Source organism: Brachyhypopomus gauderio, chromosome 11 (genome assembly GCF_052324685.1).
Source record: "Brachyhypopomus gauderio isolate BG-103 chromosome 11, BGAUD_0.2, whole genome shotgun sequence".
Lineage (NCBI taxonomy): Eukaryota > Metazoa > Chordata > Actinopteri > Gymnotiformes > Hypopomidae > Brachyhypopomus > Brachyhypopomus gauderio.
Window position 1 is genome coordinate 14,614,088 of NC_135221.1, and position 17,481 is coordinate 14,631,568.

At 44.7% G+C, this 17,481-nt stretch overlaps 3 protein-coding genes across 8 annotated transcripts in view; 2 read left to right on the plus strand and 1 right to left on the minus strand.

Annotated features, from left to right (window-relative positions):
- Positions 1–8,944, plus strand: part of mapk8ip1a (mitogen-activated protein kinase 8 interacting protein 1a) — a 15,240-nt gene extending 6,296 nt beyond the window's left edge. Inside the window, 9 exon segments of the mRNA XM_077022221.1 lie at positions 1,668–1,749; positions 2,601–3,524; positions 3,899–3,974; positions 4,061–4,230; positions 4,339–4,442; positions 4,847–4,954; positions 5,634–5,704; positions 6,247–6,345; positions 6,551–8,944. Of these exon segments, the coding sequence (XP_076878336.1) occupies positions 1,668–1,749; positions 2,601–3,524; positions 3,899–3,974; positions 4,061–4,230; positions 4,339–4,442; positions 4,847–4,954; positions 5,634–5,704; positions 6,247–6,345; positions 6,551–6,623 (1,707 nt within the window). The 3' untranslated portion in view covers positions 6,624–8,944.
- Positions 8,945–9,080: 136 nt separating this feature from the next.
- cstpp1 (centriolar satellite-associated tubulin polyglutamylase complex regulator 1) lies at positions 9,081–12,693 on the minus strand. 3 transcript variants are annotated; one of them, XM_077022223.1, is made up of 10 exons: positions 12,562–12,693; positions 12,313–12,415; positions 12,043–12,173; positions 11,826–11,910; positions 11,611–11,696; positions 11,027–11,327; positions 10,185–10,294; positions 9,913–9,976; positions 9,440–9,617; positions 9,081–9,317 (listed from the first exon to the last, which is right to left on the minus strand). In XM_077022223.1, exons 1-9 carry the CDS (start codon positions 12,635–12,637, stop codon positions 9,452–9,454), a joined length of 1,122 nt encoding a protein of 373 aa, XP_076878338.1. In that variant the 5' UTR covers positions 12,638–12,693; the 3' UTR covers positions 9,081–9,317; positions 9,440–9,451. The 3 variants fall into 3 exon arrangements, with proteins under 3 accessions (XP_076878338.1, XP_076878337.1, XP_076878339.1); XM_077022222.1 differs by having other exon boundaries at positions 9,081–9,617; XM_077022224.1 differs by lacking the exons at positions 9,081–9,317; positions 9,440–9,617 and having other exon boundaries at positions 9,909–9,976.
- A 1,936-nt stretch (positions 12,694–14,629) lies between these two features.
- ckap5 (cytoskeleton associated protein 5) overlaps positions 14,630–17,481 on the plus strand; it is a 41,675-nt gene continuing 38,823 nt past the window's right edge. Inside the window, exons 1-3 of one of the 4 annotated variants that reach the window (XM_077022227.1) lie at positions 14,630–14,867; positions 16,323–16,412; positions 16,875–17,068. In XM_077022227.1, the coding sequence (XP_076878342.1) occupies positions 16,356–16,412; positions 16,875–17,068 (251 nt within the window). In that variant the 5' untranslated portion in view covers positions 14,630–14,867; positions 16,323–16,355. The other 3 variants (XM_077022225.1, XM_077022228.1, XM_077022226.1) reach the window with 3 other exon arrangements.

Here is a 17,481-nt window from a genome sequence, read left to right on the forward strand (position 1 = left end):
TTGCTGTTGCAAGTGAAACACAATGGCAATGTGATAAAGTAATGCTCAAAGACACCTGAATAAAAAATTTTAAACGGGCGATCTAGAGCTGAATCCAAAATGGCTCCTTACTCCCTGTATAGTGCACTATCTGGAATGTGAGCAACTGACTTTAACACCCTGCTTAGCGCACAAGAAGGCATATGTTACACAGCATGGCTCTGGAGCAGAAGAGCAGCATTCTCCCCTCAGCCTGCGAGGGGTACCAGGCTGAACCGGGTCAGCACGGTCCTTTTACCCGGAGAAACTGCTGACTGCTTGTGTGTGGAAATGCTGCTCACAGTGCTGACCATTGGAGAGTGTTTCCAACCCGAGCCGTGCTCCACGCTGCCGGAGACCCCGACGAGCAGACAGGACGAGTCGCTCAGCTCTCTGTCACCACCGTATGGAACAACCATGCTGCACTTCAGCCACGCACAAACACACAGTGAAAGGCACTCAGCTGTGACTTCACATTACATATGAAGGTTTCCTGCAATAATGCAGTTAATTTCCAAATGAATTTTTATACAGTTCATCTAAATGTCATGTGTCCAGACCCCTAATGAGCAGAGGTATAAATAGAAAGGAAAAACCGCTTGATGCAAAATAAGTAGGAAACAACCCACACTGGGAATACACCCAGCTCCACTCAGCTCCACCCAGCTCCACCCAGACCTTTCCAAGTGTTACTCTTTCACTTCCTCACCATTCCACAGCTCCTCCCAATTCCAGCCCACAAGGCCATGCTGCCCTCCGGCTGCGAAAGGAATGCATACACCAGAAGGCTTTTCTCAGGTTGACCAGAGCCGTGGACCAGGTTCCTTGGACATGAGCACTCATCTCTCAGCCTACCTCGTACATCTGAAGCACCAGTATGATGTAGCCCTTTAGGTTTCTGGCCACAAATGGCACATGACAAACCTGGGCTTGAGTGTCTGACATAAGGTGGTATGATTGGTTTATAAGTAAACGCTCTATGCCGCTTGGTGAGTGTTAGTTGTGGGTGAAGGTTTTGTTTTAAACCACGTCTCTCGTCTTCTGTCCTGCGTTCTCATCTTCTCCCACTTCTCTCACGTCTCCACCCTTTCATTCCGAGGGTGGTGTCCGGACTAATTTGAGTTTTTCTGCTCATTGTAGAAGAGAAACACATTTGTCACACAAATTAATGGGAGAGTTGACAAACCTCTCTTTCCCTTTCTCTCAGATAGCATCATACCATCTGCCCACACCTCACACACTCACGCAGGCACACACACACACACACAAACACAAATACACACTCACACAAGCACACACACACAGAATCCTCTGTGGCAGTGTTTCCATGGAGACAGTGGAGTGCCAGCGCCTGCCGCATCACGCTGGCCTGGTTTATGAGTCAGCGAGACGTATCTGAGACGTATTTGAGCAGTACAAAGTTCCGGATGATTTCTCAGAGCTCAGTCATGTTCAGAAGGCTAGGAAAGTCCTAGAATTTCACCTTTAAATAGCCATTGACCAAAGCACAACAGGAATTTCCTCTGTCCACTGGACAAGGACCAAAACGATCAGATTTCCCACTGATCACGGAGTGAAGTTACCATGGCTACCATACTCTACATCTCCCTCGTTTTATTCAGTCCATCTTTCTGTCCCCTTTCCTACAGGATACAATAAATAACAACTCTCTGGGTGAAAAAGAGAGAAGAAAAGAGAGGAAGACCCAGTCATCCTCACCGCATGTCAAAGGTAGGGAGGGCGGATCCAAGATGAAGGCCTAAAGCCTTCATGGTAGGCCTGTACTCACCATTCTCAATGCCACAAGGTTCAGGACTTTGTCTCTCGTAAAGCAGCGTGAAGACCACAGCACAGTGGACGTGTTAGGAGACAGATGGAATTATAATGTTAGGACCACAATGGATTGGAAGTGTTGGGGGCCAAATGCATGTGATGAGACTACAGTGAAAGACTTTGGTTTGTTTTTTGTTAATGGTCAAACAGGAATAGAGAAGAGTCTAAGAAAGGGTTGTAGTGCTGAACCAGTCAGTATAAACGTCTAAACAACTGAACATCACCATTTGATCAATAGAAAAGATGGAGATAATAAACAGAGAGAAAATAGAAAGATAATAAACAGGGATATAATAAACAGAATTGTCCAAAATACATTAGAAATGGAAATGTAACAGCTTGCCCGACTGTAGACTGCTAATAAAATCCTATTCTGAGTCTTTGCTGAGCATGTATGTGTCTGTGCTGAATGCTTTTGTTAACCCATACACATGAAAACATGTCAGCTGGAAATATGGACACTACTTTTTTGAAAATGTTGTCATTACCTCAACAGCATTTTCAATAGTCCACATTTCAAAAGACTACTGAGGACATGTTCCAAAACAAGAACACTCAAAGCTGTACACACACACACACACACAATTGTAGAATCTGAACTTGTGTTGTTTCCCCTAATGCTTCTGTAAATTCTCATTCATATTTACACCCGTTGTTTTCTTCATAATCCTCTTCATTTTGGACCTAGTTTCCTATTATATAATCTGCATTTGTGTGTGTGTGTGTGTGTGTGTGTGTGTGTTTATTAGGGGACCTTCCTCCTACACGTCAGCAGGACACCCACACCAATGTGGACAAAGTCCAGACAAGCAGCAGACTGGATACCAAACCCCGTGTGGCTGGTTTATCCGTACACAAAGATCCCACATCCATCTGCAAGAGGAAGGACAAGCCATCAGAGTCTGTGATCAACACGGGCCCTGCAGCCCAGATCTGCACACGGAACACACCCAGTGACGGTCCCCTGACGGAGGGCCACTGCATCGTGGGAACAGTCAAAGAGACTGCCCACTACCACACGCTGAACGGCTGCCGGGAGCAAGTTCAGTACCTGTCCGAAAATGGATGTACACAAAACCACAAGGACGGCGCGCAGAACGTCCACCTAACGCCCGTGTGTGGTGAACAGGAGCGGCCTTTCCTGTCGCAGAGCAGCGACAGCAACCGCATGTCCATCAGCTCCGACACGGAGCTCCCACCTCTACATTTCCACCCTCTTCCTGGGAACACGAACCCCTCCATCAGTGAGGAGGATGAGGTGTACCCCCCGACACCGCCGTGCAGGACTGACAGCCTCAGTGAGGTGCCGGACCCTGTCGTTATGACGGAGGACGCGGCGCTTGTAAACGCGGAGGTAAGCAAAGACGCATCGGGACTGACTTACGACTCGGTGAAGTACACGCTAGTGGTGGATGAGCATGCGCAGTTGGAGCTGGTCAGCCTGAAGAAGTGTTACCAGAGTTACGAGAGCGACAGTGACAATACCGTCTACGAGTCGGCCCTCGAAGAGGATGAGGAGGACCACGAGCTGGAAGAGGAAGAGTCGGGTGCGGGAGGCATTACCAGAGACACTTCGGGTTTGTCAGTCGACTCTGTCACCGACGCCTCGTCAGATCTGCCTCGCTCACGCAAGTTCCTCAACGTCTTTGTGAACAGACATTCACACTTTCCTGGTGGGTGTCACGCGCATTTCTATGCCATGCTTGGTTAAGTTCTCGTTTTCACCATTGATTCTTTTGGGAAATGAATAATATCAAATAAAATGGCCTCAGGTCTTGAGTGGAGGCTTTTGGCACAGCTTTCTAAATACTTAGAAACCCTTCGTAGAGTTTCTAAATACCTACAAACCCATCGTGGAGTTCCTAAATACTCCCCAGCGGGTTGTTTCATGGAGTTTTGTGGAGCTCTGTGATGTGCAATGACTATTGAATAAGGAATAATGAATAAGGAATATGTCCACAGTGAGGTTTGTCATTAGCTGTGGCTCTCTGACTGGAGATCCGTTGTGCTTTCCTTTGTCATTGTTTGTATTGTTTTCAATACCTAGGAGTCGAATCCTTTGGTCTTTTCTCCTGCATAATCGACGGGGAGGAGAGAGAACAGAGTCACAGAGCAGCGTTCAGGCAGGCCCCTCTCCTCCTCACTCTGACGCCACAAGATGCGATTGCTTTGTATGCCAGATGCCTTTCAACCTTGCTCTGCTTTACAGATTCATCCCAAGGCACGAGGACGAGCTGGAGTTGGAGGCGGACGACCCCCTGCTGATGGAGACGCAGGAGGAAGATCTGTGGTGTAAAGCCTACAATATGCGTACGGGCTCTCTGGGCATTTTCCCTGCCTTCTATGCCGTTAAGGTCACCAAGGACAGCCAACCCAAAGGTCTGACGCCTCCGGGCAAATTCAAAGAGGAAAGATAGTGTGTCTGTTTCTTTCTTGTATTTGTTTTGTTTGTGTTGCTCAGATCACCTCTCTGTGCTTTTTCTACAGAGGTCAAAAGTGACTGGCTCGACACGTTCTGGGTGAAATTCTTCGGCTCTGTTCAAGTGCCGTATCATAAAGGCAATGACGTGCTGTGTGCAGCTATGCAAAAGGTGCAGAGGAATCACAGTGGATCCATCCGAATGATTCGTTCACTTCAGATATGCATTCATAGTTATGACAATAACAGGAGGTTTTGAGTATAGGTTATTTTTTCCAGAATTTGGCACCCCTCGTCTTTCCTTGCGGTTTTTTGATCTGTTCATGCTCCTCATACACATGAACCAGGTAGTCTGCATGGCTCTTCATGAGAGCTTAAACAGATCAAACACCTGGTCTGGATGGTGTTCCCAGAGGAACGAGTAAGGTTGAAGATGATTGGTTTGCAGTCATCAGAGTCGAGGTTCAATCACGTGACTTTCAATTATGTGAACGTCTAATTAGTTGTGTGGGTCAGCTCAGTTGAGTTATTTTTCTAATTTTAAAAAGGCTGTTGTTCTGTATGTTCTGGTGACAGATTGCAACAAACAGAAGAATAACACACTTCAGCCCCCCATCAGAGTGCATCGTAGAGGTCAGTGTAAGAGGAGTGAAGATTATCGTTGAAACTGAGGCTTCTGAAAGGGTACGAACGTCCTGCACATTTAACATGCCATCACAGTCCTGTTCATTTAACACATCATCACAGTCCTGCTCATTTAAGACATCATCACAGTCCTGCTCGTTTAACAGAGGCTTTCTGCTGGCACGTGTGACCTTGGTCATCTTTGACACACTGAAGTGTTTATTACCAAACAGAACAATGTGAATTCTCTCACTTGGCTGCAAGTTATGCTAATGTTTCACCTTGATTAGCATTGAGACTGGATGCTCACACTCCCTTAGTTAACAGCTCAGTGCTGTGTGAGGTATTACAGTGTTAAGATTGGCAGTCTGCCTTTCCCGCCCCTCCCTCCTTTTGTCACATTATTTAATCTGTGAGTAGAATAAACACCAAAAGTAGTTTAGGTCTTTCAAATACTCCATGTGCACTGAAGGAAGCGAGCATGTTGCCCATATTTGACACTCAGGGTCCTTCAGTGCCATTTTCAAAAATCGTGTTAAGTATTAGGCATAAGGTATTAAAGCTAATGCGTTAAGGTATTAGGGCTAAGGTATTTGGCGAGGCTAAGCTAACTGGCTTCTCCAGTGTAGGGACATGCTTGCAACTTGAAAGTTGTTTTCTTCATATCCTGAACATCATGAAGCATTAACTCCAGATCCACAGTGCTGATGAGTCCGTTCTTGATTTCCTTCTCTCTCAGGGTGACAAGTACTGCCACTTCTTCCAGCTGAAGAACATCTCCTTCTGCGGATGCCACCCAAAGAGCAAAAAGTGAGTAAGAAAGTGACCTTCAATGCCCACTTGCCTAGCTCCCTTTGTGCCTTGTCCTGTCAGATCTGAAGGGCCCATTACCCATGAATCACTGGGGTAAGTGCACAGAGAGGCTTGGTTAATGTAACGGGATTGAACCGCTAATGGAGGCACAACAGAGAGGGAGCTGTAAGCAGATCACAGCCCCTGAGGGACAGGATCAGAACTCTGCAGATATCTTGCATCATTACCAGTAGGTTGAATGTTTTCTCAAGCATCAATATTCAGTGTTGATCTAAAGATCTAATTATTTCATTATGATTTCCTAAGCACTATAGTAGTATAAACAAAATGTTTCTTTGTATATCATGCAGTGTCTTTCTAGACCATGAAGTTTCTATGTAGATGTTTCTGTACCCTTGACTATACTAAAATATCAAAAAACAAACAAAAAAACACAACATCACCAGTCCACAATGACCATTCCTACTCAGTCCACAATGACCCTGCACACACTCTGGTTGACCATAGCCTGAACCTGTGTGCCTTTCCTTTTGATTCAGGTATTTTGGCCTAATCACCAAACACCCAGCGCATCAGAAATTTGCCTGCCATGTCTTCTTCTCAGAAGAACACGCCTCCCACATGGCATCATCTGTCGGGTAAGAGCCTGCAGCCCGTCTGGGTCAGTTTAGGACAGCACACACACACACACACACACACACACACACACACACACACACACACACACACACACCCACACACAAAAAAAACTCAATAATCACTATTAACTATTTTGTAAGTTTGGTTGTTGGTTTAAAATGGCAGCCTAAGAATTGATAAATACACCTTTTCTTTCTTCAACAGGAAAGCATTTCATCAGTTCTATAAAGAAAACATGGAGTATTCCTGCCCCACAGAAGACATTTTCCTTGAATGACCTTTGCCCTTTTGCATACGTTTGCACTACTGTATAGCCTACTATATTATGTGTTGCATGATGGGTTACAAAAATATCGTTAACATGTCAAATTTAACATGTTACCATGTCATGCCGTAATGTTAATGTCTATTCTAGACAACGCGTGCAATTAAAACCCACACAAAGTATGTGATCATAAAGTTGGAAAAGGTTACAGGCTGACTGAAGTTCCCTGTGGACATGGTAAAGACACCTGAGCTGTTCAGACTGTCTAAGCCCAACGATGTTTAATGGCCCGGTAATCTCCCTACAACCTGTATGACGTACCTTACTGCTTTACTCAAAGCACAATACCAAATTTATACAGAGCATGTTAAAATTACCTCTAACTGAAAGATTATAAAAATCCAGTACTATTATAACTATTATAACTCAGTACTACACAAAATCCCCTAGTTTTCCATTGGGAAAATATCAAAGATTTGACCAGTAGATTAAACAATTTGTCCATCCTCACATAAGCCTCTTGTTCACACACTTGACTCAAGGCAAAGGGAAGTGTGTTGGGATCATTGTCATAATGTGTGTTTTTCTGGCCCAAATATGCTAATATTTTCGTTCTTTAATTTTCCCTCCACTGAATGTTGTTGTGTTTTCACTGTTCCTCTGTGTTGATGCGCTTCTGTGGCCTCTCAATCTGGACCTTGGTCTAAAACGCATCCGGATCACACTGATCTCAGACTTTAAGTGTGTAGCCATGACAACCAAATATTTATTCGTTTCTTTTTTTAACGTTTGCACAGTGGTATGCGTCCTGCTGTTTTGGCTTGATGTTCCAGCATGCTGGATTTGAGATTTTAATTTGAGGTCAGTTACATGCAAACTGCGTGGAAAAAAAATATAGACCCTTCCAGTGTGCCGTCTCGATTTCAGGGACCATAAATAATCGGACAGGTGCTGGTCCGCACACTTCTGCACCATCCGTTTAGGCAGCAGAAAGCTTCGGGGGTGTAGAGGTGCTCCAGGTGTGTCCATCTGTTTCAGCGTGAGGACCAAAGACGTGTGAGGGTCGGGAACGAGGCTCTTCACAGGGCTGAAGGACCCAGTTCCTCTCAGCCAGAGCCAGTGCTAGTTCTGGTTTTTCACAGCAGTTTGGCAGCACTGCAGTGACGAGACGCCACCTTGTCTGTGTACAGGAGCGCTTGCCTTCACTGGCAGTGCGACTGTGGATCGCTCATGTCCATCCAGACTGCTCAGAAAGCCGTGGAGGGCAGATCACCTGGCCGCCGGCCAAAGGCCCACGGTAGACTGTGGAGTCCTTCGGGGTCAAGAAAGTGGAGCACAGTCATTCGGCTGAGCGAGTGATTCAGTGAGTGAGTCAGTGATTCGGTGATTCTGACTGAAAACCCACTGAGCACAAATCCCAGTTACTGACGAACAGGCAGGGACTCAAAATGGCTGCAGTGTGCTGGCCCAACGAGCCAAGACGGAACAATGTGACGCTTACTTACACACAGCACCGTATGTTAGCATAACATAAGAGTCTTCTATAGAGTATTTTGTTTTAAATTATATTATTTAAGAGACTTAGTAAATTAAACATATTTAAATGAAGATAATGAAATATACAGTGTTCAAAATCTAAAAGAATCACTCTTAATATGATGAAACATAGTGACTTCTTTATGTGTGAAATGTGCGTCACTCCAAAGCATAGTGTGTATCCTTACCTGTGCCCTGTACCCTGTACACACGTGTGGTCTTCCCTCACTGTGCTGAACAGTAGGCTTCGCACTGCACAATGAACTAAAGCCAAGAACTACAGCCCAGGTAGGAAGTGAATCATCTGGACGCATTTTTAAGTCCTTTGGAATGACAATTAATCAGCATGTGCTTTAAACACAACTACAGCTTAACTATGACGAGTATGCAATATGTATCCCTCCAAGTGAAGAGTGCGTCTGTCTAGAATTCTCTCCATGGTTCTAGAATGTACTAGACACCTATTAGAAACGACTAAGCCCAGTGTTCGTTGACATTATGAACTGGGATGTTCCAAACTCATTACTGTGCTAGTACTCACAAAAGAGGTCAGAACAAAATCACCTAACTCTGTTACAGGGAGTGAACTTCTACAGAAGGTTTGCTAAAGGGTGACTGAAAACATGGCAGCGCTGTACAACAGTGGATCATTCACACTTCCTCTTACTGAAGGGTTTTGAATCATAGGTGTCTTCAGTTCAATCTTGCAAAATCACAAGTGGTGCCTATTCCCTTGTTTTGTTTGTGATTATTGTATATGGTCTTTTTTAATTTGATGATCTCAACTGTGCTATGAAACTTGTAGAATTAAATTTTGTTTGTAAATACACTGTCCTTGAGTCTGACTTCAGCAATGTCGTAGTCAATCAATGTGTACAGAGAACTCTCCACTGTGTACTTGCATTTGACTTAGAATCACAGAAAACAGCTAAAGGGTGTTTATGGCTGTATTTGTGTCCAAACAAAATGTGCAATAAATAGTCCCAAACAACAGAAAATAGCAGCATATAAATACTGACCTTTGTTACATCCACCACAAGAATATCTGTTCATACAGCAACATCCGTTTCAAACATACTCTTGGTGGGCTGGAAACTAAAGCCTTGACCCTCTTTGCGTATGAATAACTGCACATGTCCTCTGTGTAACACGGCTGTCGAGCTGCTATTGCTGAAATGCACAAAACCCATTACTGTTAAAACGAAGGTGCCAGCCCGGAAGGGTTGAGGTTCACAGTCTGAACAGAACAAGACATCATATGGCAATTATACACAGTGCCGGCGTGAGCCGACCTGCTCGCGGTCCTAATTCTCGGAGGAGTCCGTCTCCTCCGTGGAGCCGTCACTCTCCAGGTCCATTCTGCGGCGCTGGTGGAGGGGCTTGCGGGGTGAAGCCTTCTTCGGCGCGTCTTTGTGGCCGGCCGCGCTGCCGCTACTGTTGGACGTGGGGCTGATGGCCACCTGGGCAACACTGCATCACACCAACAGGCCCGGTTAGTTCAGCTCACCGCATATCTCTGTCTGCCCACTAGGGGGCACCATTTTCCTGCAGTAGATATCTGATACACACACATCTGTACCAGACTGAGTCATTTGTGAAACTAAGCTAGTATGGAAATGAATTTGCTTTTGCATGTTCTGAGAAATCATTTTTAAAACACCAGGAAGTTTATATAACCCAAAGCACAAAGTTGTGTGTAACCTGATGCTTTTTCTAAGTATAGTACCCTTAACTGGGGAAAAAAAACATTTAAAATAATGCTCACAGCCTCTCCAACTCCTGATCCATCTCTGGGTCAATGAGCAGGTCCAATCTGTTTGGAAGAGCACCTTGAAAAAGTAACAAAAACAGCAACTTCAACCTGGTTCGAGATTACCAATGACATGCTTCGACCTGGTTCTAGATTACTAATGACATGTCTCTGCCTAATTCTAGATTACTAATGATGTGTCTCAACCTGGTTCTAGATTACTAATGACATGCTGGATCAGCTCCTACTAGAGCAGGGACTCGTGAGCAGGGCACTGAGTCTCTCACCGATGTCCTGGTTCACCACGTCATGCTTGGCCAAGGCCATCAGGAAGCCGTAGTAGGACATCCGCTGCCTGCCCTCCAGGATCTCCGTAACGGTGGAGATGGGTGGATATCTAGAAAGAGAGTAGATTGGCAGGACTCACCTACACCTCCTCAGAATCTGATAGAGTAAGTGCCTCATTGGACAAGCCGATGTTATGTGTTGTGGCAACTGTGTGCATGAGTCCACAGCTAGGGAGTGTTTCTGTCTCTCTGTTTATCAAAACAGTTTAATCAGTTAATGCTTCTAGTTCAAGTCCATGTCCATATCCATGAGACAGCTAAAATCCTTTTTTTTTTCCCATTGTCACAAATTATTTTTCAAAACTTTTTTTTGGAGATTTACTGGTAACACATGGAAGTTCCCAACATAAAGCATTAGGCCTAATTGTTGACATCTCTCTATAACACCACATATTAGTTGAATTAGTCAGATGTGCGTCACCATCACTACTGCTAATGATAATTTGAAAACTGGTTTCCAACAGCGTGTCATTTCTGGTCAATGTCAAAGGAGTTTAGAAAAGCAAACTTTTGTGAATGCTGACAAACTAGTCCTGTAGCAAATGCCTCACTTCTTAGTAGAGGACTCTGAATGTTTCAAAACTGGACATTTACTAAATATGGAGAATATCCTCTAAATCCAAAACTGCATAGCAGTTACTAAAGGGGTTTTAAATCAGTTGAATAACATTGGCCATTGGCCAAATAGAACAAAAGTGGCTCCAGGACACAGCTGTGGTGAGTACTAGGTAAGTTTGCTGCGCACTGCTGTAAGGAAAGATTTCTAAATCCCTGAGTCTTACTTCGTTTTGAAGCGCTCACACAGCCCGACAATGCACTCAAGGAAGATGGAGGAGTCCACCCCGTCCTGCGAGGAGTTAACAGCCTCCTGTAAGAAGTCCACGCCCTCCTGACACAAGTCAACGCCCTCCTGGGATAAGTCCACGCCCTCCTGGGATGAGTCCCCGCCCTCCTGCGTGTCCGTCTCTTCACCGGCTGTGCCAGACGACGGCTCAGCTAAAGTGGAGGTTGGGACGACCACTGTGTTGGGGTTCTTCCCCTCAAGAAGGCCGTCGTAAATTTCCAACACACTCTCCAGGAATTCTGTAATAGGAACAAGTGACGATTAACTAAAGCTGTCAAATTTTTCAAAAGAACTTTCAATCAGAGCAAAAATGTGGATGGTCACTCTTACTCTGAAGAATTTGAATTTCAGATATACTCGGAAAAAAATTAATGTTTCATTAGATATTTGTGGTATCCAAAGAGATATTGCTTTTAAGAATAGGCCTACATACAATTAAGAACAAGATAGCAGAATAGGGTAACCAAAACATTTTACCATTCAGAGTTTTACCTAAGAAGTTTAACATACTGTTCAATTTACCTTCATAGTAGAACTGCATTTGAAAAGAATAAATAAAATCTGAGAAGGAAATTGGACAGTCCATCGCATCGTCCATCAGGACAATCCTACCAGAGACACAAAACAGCACAGTACCACCTTTAGTTTGAGACCATAATTTCAAGAGTGGTAATAAAAACGCGGAGGCATGTTAACACGTAGATTTATCTACATGCTGGAACCAAGCAGTCCGGTACCTGGCTGCGTTCTGCACCAGTTCAGCGGGGAAGTCTGGACATATGAGCTGAAGGAGAGAGCTGTATTCCAACATCGTCAGCAAATCTGCAAATAGGTACATAGTTTATACACAACTGTATACACACACACACACACACACACACACACACACACACACACACACACACACACACACACACACACACACACACACACACACACACACACACAACCTGCCTCCGTTTTTCCCAATCGGTCGGAAGCATTTCCAGAAAATGCGGATGAAGGCCGCTCTGTTGTGTGGCGTGGCTTTAATGTAGCTGAACTCTCTGAACAGAACGTGATTCCTGTTCTTCACGCTGGTAAAACTGCAAGACGAGCATCAGATCAGTTACACACACGCCTTTCAAAACTACACCCCTCGACGTATCATCACACGATAACGAACGTGCACAAGTGTTCAATAGCATCAGAATTACTAAAAATAGGTGGTGGACAAAAACTCACTATTCTGCAAAGTAGCGAATGACGCCGAACTGGACGTACTCTTCTCTGTGCTGGAGGAGTTGGGTGACTGCGTCGCTCAGATAAAAGAACACGTCCGTCTCCGCTGCAGAACGGACAACGTGATCAGCGACCTAACGTGAGCTTGAGGATATAACATCGTTACTGCGCAAGGGCTCAACGCATCCGCAGCTACATACGTGGCGTACGACCGGAACAGGACAGATAGATAACCGTGATGGTGTAGCATACCTAAATATTCGTCTGTCGTGAGGCTGAAGCGATCTGTGTTCATCTTCTTGTCGCTATGTTGTCCGACAGTTACCATGGCCTCTAGCAACGCAGTTACCAGGATACTCGGATACTGCCGCACTTTGGGTGCAGTGAAAGAGTCTGACGGAGACCTCTTGTGGTCCAGCAAAGAATTGCAAAAGTAATTTATTTAAACTTTTGTGCTTGTTATAGTCCTGTTTTTTGGAAACATATATATATATATATATATATACACACACACTGGAAAAAATGAAGAGACCACTGCAAAGTTTTCTAAAAATCAGCATCTTTACATGTATGATAGCCGTTCCATTCCAGTGTCAGTTGAATTCCAACCCCAGTACACCTCAGCTCAAGACATGTAAAGCTAGAAAAAAAAAAACTTTTATCAATGAGAAGCAAAGGAGAGCCAGGCTGAAGTTTGCAAACGACCATAAGCATTGGACCATAGAGGACTGGAGTAAGGTCATCTTCTCTGATGAGTCCAATTTTCAGTTTTGCCTAACCTGATTGTCTAATGGTTAGATGGAGACCTGGAGGGTGTCCTGCACCCACTGTGAAATTTGTTGGAGGATTGGTGATGATCTGGGGATGCTTCAGCAAGGCTGGAATTGGGCAGGTTCATCTTTGCATGTATGTATGAATGAAGCATACACGGTTATCCTGGAAAAACACTTGCTTCCTTTTGCTTTGGCAGTGTTCCCCAACTCTGAGGACTGGTTTTTCCAGCAGGACAATGCTCCATGCTACATAGCTCAATCAGATAGGTAAATCAATGTGTGGATGAAGGACCACCAGATCAAGACCTTGTCATGGCAGCCCAGTCTCCAGACCTGAACCCCATTGAAAATCTCTGGAACATAATCAAGAGAAAGATGGATAGTCACATGCCATCAAACAAAGCTGAACTGCTTGAATTTTTGCGACCGGAGTGGCATAAGGTCACCCAAAAGCAGTGTGAAAGACTGGTGGAAAGCATGCCAAGATGAGTGAAAGCTGTGATTAAAAATCACGATTTTTACACCATATTATGGATTTCTGAACTCGTCCTGAGTTAAAACATTAGCATTGTTGTTTCTACATGAATATGAACTTGTTTCCTTTGCACTATTTGAGGTCTGCATCTTTTTGTTATTTTGACAATTGGTTCTTTTTAGTGCTGTCAATTCCAGGTGCCGCGATTAAAAGTCCTCACCAGGATTTTGCTTCCTGGATTGTGTTGATTCCACTAATTTTACCTGGATTGCTAATTAGAAAATCTAGCAAGCTTGAGCAAAATCCTGGTGAGGACTTTTAATCGCGGCACCTGGAATTGACAGCACTAGTTCTTTTATATTGGTTATTTTTATGTTTCATGTTTATGAATTCTTCTGGCTAACAGGAGCATGTATAGATAAATCAATAATCAGATAAAATCTTTTATTTTTTTGAGGGACTCCACAAAATAAAGCAAAATACATTGCAACATAATACTCACAGCTGCTCAGACCGATTCAGTACAATTTAGAACAGAACCAGAGAGACCAACCAAGTTTAGCAGTCACTTAAGTACCCTGATTACCTGTATCAGCACCACGATCTCAAAGAGCCAGTATAGACATCAGTACAGAATAGACATCAGTATAGACAGGCCACCTGCATCTTTATTCACTCCATTCACTGTGATCATGAAGAACTTTGAGAAATGTTTCTGTACTATGAGTCTGAAAGGCAGACTGGAATAATCTATGTTAAAACTGAGCTATAGTTGATTCAGTTGATGAGTACAAACCACATCTTCAGTGAGTTTGCCAAAAAATGGAATGTCTGAAATTGGTCCGTAGTATATTTTTGTCTTTATGCTATGGCATATTATAATAACTTTAATTCAAACCTGAATTTCGGTGAAATGTAGGCTGAATGTTTGTTTACTGCTTGTGCGTTTCTTACTCTGCGGATCTCTAGGGCGGTACCTGGAGCTTCGTGTAAAATGGGAAGTAGCTAATGATCATTTAAAGACGCATAGCCAGGGTCGCCGCTTGTGTTTATCGCATTAAGATGAATTATTCTATTATGACCGACAGATTAGCTTTTGCCATCGTCGCACACATTTGCGCCGCTGGTTCCGACCCAGTACGTAGACGTCTGCGTGCTTGAAGCGACGGCGTCGAGGCGGCTCCGCTTTCTCCCGCGGCCCCTCCCTCCGACTCTCCGCCCTTGGAGGCGTTTCGCGGAGCTGGAAGAGTAATGACCACACGTCGGCTCCGCCACAAGAACACCGCCTTGTCTCCTCCATCCCAAAGCAGGTAACGCAATAAACCCGAACTCCGCCTTTCACGACCGCGTCTCCATCAAAACAAGCGAAAGGCGTCGGCGTGTCAACGCTGGCCCCTCCGGCCCCATCACAGCTGCGTTTTCCGGGCCTCGCCGTGCGAGTTGGACGGAATACCAAGTGTTTCTTTTCGGCCAAGACAATAGATGTGAGTCATGCAGTCGCGAACCCACGCCAGCCGCGGACCGGTGTGCCGACCCGGTCCGTTTCCCCGTCGGTTGTCGTCGTGCTGGTGTTCGAGACGGCCGCCCGACGTGTTGAAATGGCGCTTTGACGTTGCTACGCTGCCGTTAGCGGCCGAGCTAGCCGAGCTAGCATTACACACTGCGCACTGCACTGGTCTCTTAGTACGAAATAACGTTAATTAGACCTTTTTTTTAAACTCTGGCTCGTTATTTTAAGCTAATAGTGTGTATTTTAAAGCTAGTTCACTCAAATTTCACCGCTGCGGACAACCACCTGCGTAGCTGTTCATAATTCGTAACTAACCAGCTAGCTAGTCGGCTAACTAGACACCGTTAAATAACGACACGGAACAATACGTGTGGCGAACCCGCTCCTCAGACGCGAGGAGGACCGGGAGGGTAACGAGCTTCACCTCGGACGTTATGTGGGAGTTATACCCTTATATATATAACAGTTATATAACTACAGGAGTTATAACAGCTAGTTAAACCATGAACCTGTCTGATATATCGCTACCAAGTGGTGTTTGAAGTGAGCGCTGCAAAGTGGAGACGGTTGGTGACATTTATGGTGTGTTGGGCGGTTTTACGTTGAGAGATGAGCGGAGTTGTTTCGTTAAGATGCCGACGCTACACGCCTTAGCTGCTGTTTTGTAGAAATCGATGGCAAATGTGAAATGCCCGTGTGGATGTGCATTAGGGCGCATTAAGGAGACGCTCGTCCCGGACTCGCAGCGTCCATTTGCGACCCGGAGACGTGGAGAGTATCAGTGTTGAGCCGCGTACTTTGCAAAGGGTTTTTGGTTGATCTATAGTTGCTCTTGTCTCCGACAAACCCTGTGGTGCACGGCATTATTTTCCTCTATTCTCGATAGATTACATTTACTTTGATCTTAGCGCCATCATTTTACTTCCTCGTTAGGTTATCTTGATCAATATATTTTAACCTTATCAGAGTTCTTGAAATTTGTCATTCTTTGCCCCAAAGGCAAGCCTTACATTCCTATTAATTAGGGTTTACACACGTAGTGTGGGAAACCTTTTATAATTAAAACTGTATTTGACGATTTTGCCAATTATATACATATTTATTTTCACTTTTTTATTTCTTCTGTTCTGTTTGTCTTCTTTCTGTTTAATAAAAGTATCTGCCTCTCAGCTCATGCATTAACAACGCCGTGTCGTGCTGGACCCTTCACACCACAGACAACACAGTCCTCCTTATTTCTCATTTTGCTTTGTAGGTGAATAGATAAGGCAAACACAGAGGAGGCGTCATGGGGGACGACAGCGAGTGGATGAAGCTGCCCGTTGATCAGAAGTGTGAGCACAAGGTGATTTCTCCGATTCCTCTGCCACAGTGCCGCCTGGTCCACTGACTTGTGGAGTGGGTTTCAGCAGTTTGACGGGCTGTGTCCACATCAGCTGTGTACCAAACTGTTAACCGCAGCTTCACGTTCCTGTTCAATCACGAGAGAACGAAGCTTCTTAGAGAGCAGCCTGACTAGTTCACGCTCTCACAGCTTGGACAGGAGATGTGATGATGTTTAGCCGAGTTTGGAATAAGCCTAGTTGTTATTACTTTTATTGCAACAACAGGGACGTATGGATGGATTGATTTATTGACTGATTCGTTGATTGATAGATTTAGGGGGTTGCATGGCTTTGAAAACTTGTAGAATTTCTTGTGAAGAGTCCTCTACCCAAAACAGGTGTTTCCTGTAAAATGTGACCATGTGGAGACGGAAGTCCCTGCTGCTCACATCCTCCCTCTCACACCTGTCCCCTTCATCCAGGTATGGAAGGCCAGACTGAACGGATACGAGGAGGCGCAAAAGCTTTTCCAGCGGATCACAGATGAGAAGAGTCCAGAGTGGTCCAAGTACCTGGGCCTTATCAAGAAGTTTGTCACAGAGTCCAACGCCGTGGCCCAGCTTAAGGGCCTGGAAGCAGCGTTTGTGTTTATTGAGAATGCACACGTGGCCGGCAAGTAAGTGTCTTTGTTTGTTTTCCACCACTGCGCACACTGTGCAGTTACGCATGCTGAAGGTTAAAGCGTTTGTTGCTTATTCCTGGATTTGTGACACATGATGTAAATTGAGTGTGAGGTTTTGATGGAATTACATTCACTTAATGGATCCGCTTGTTTACCACCAGCGTCTTGTGCTCTGGCACCTGGTGAGGTAACGACAAGATTCAGCTTTGACATCTTGTTGAAATGAATGAGAAATTTGTTCAGATAACGTCTTCAAAGTCCATCCTTGCATTCCAAAAAACCACTCACTGCCAGTCATTATGGCAAGTGTATTATGACAAGATCTGTAGTATTCTTAATGGTGCATTATACCAAGTTATGGTGCGAGGATGTTTCTAACCCTTGTGAAGAATGGCTAATATCCTTTG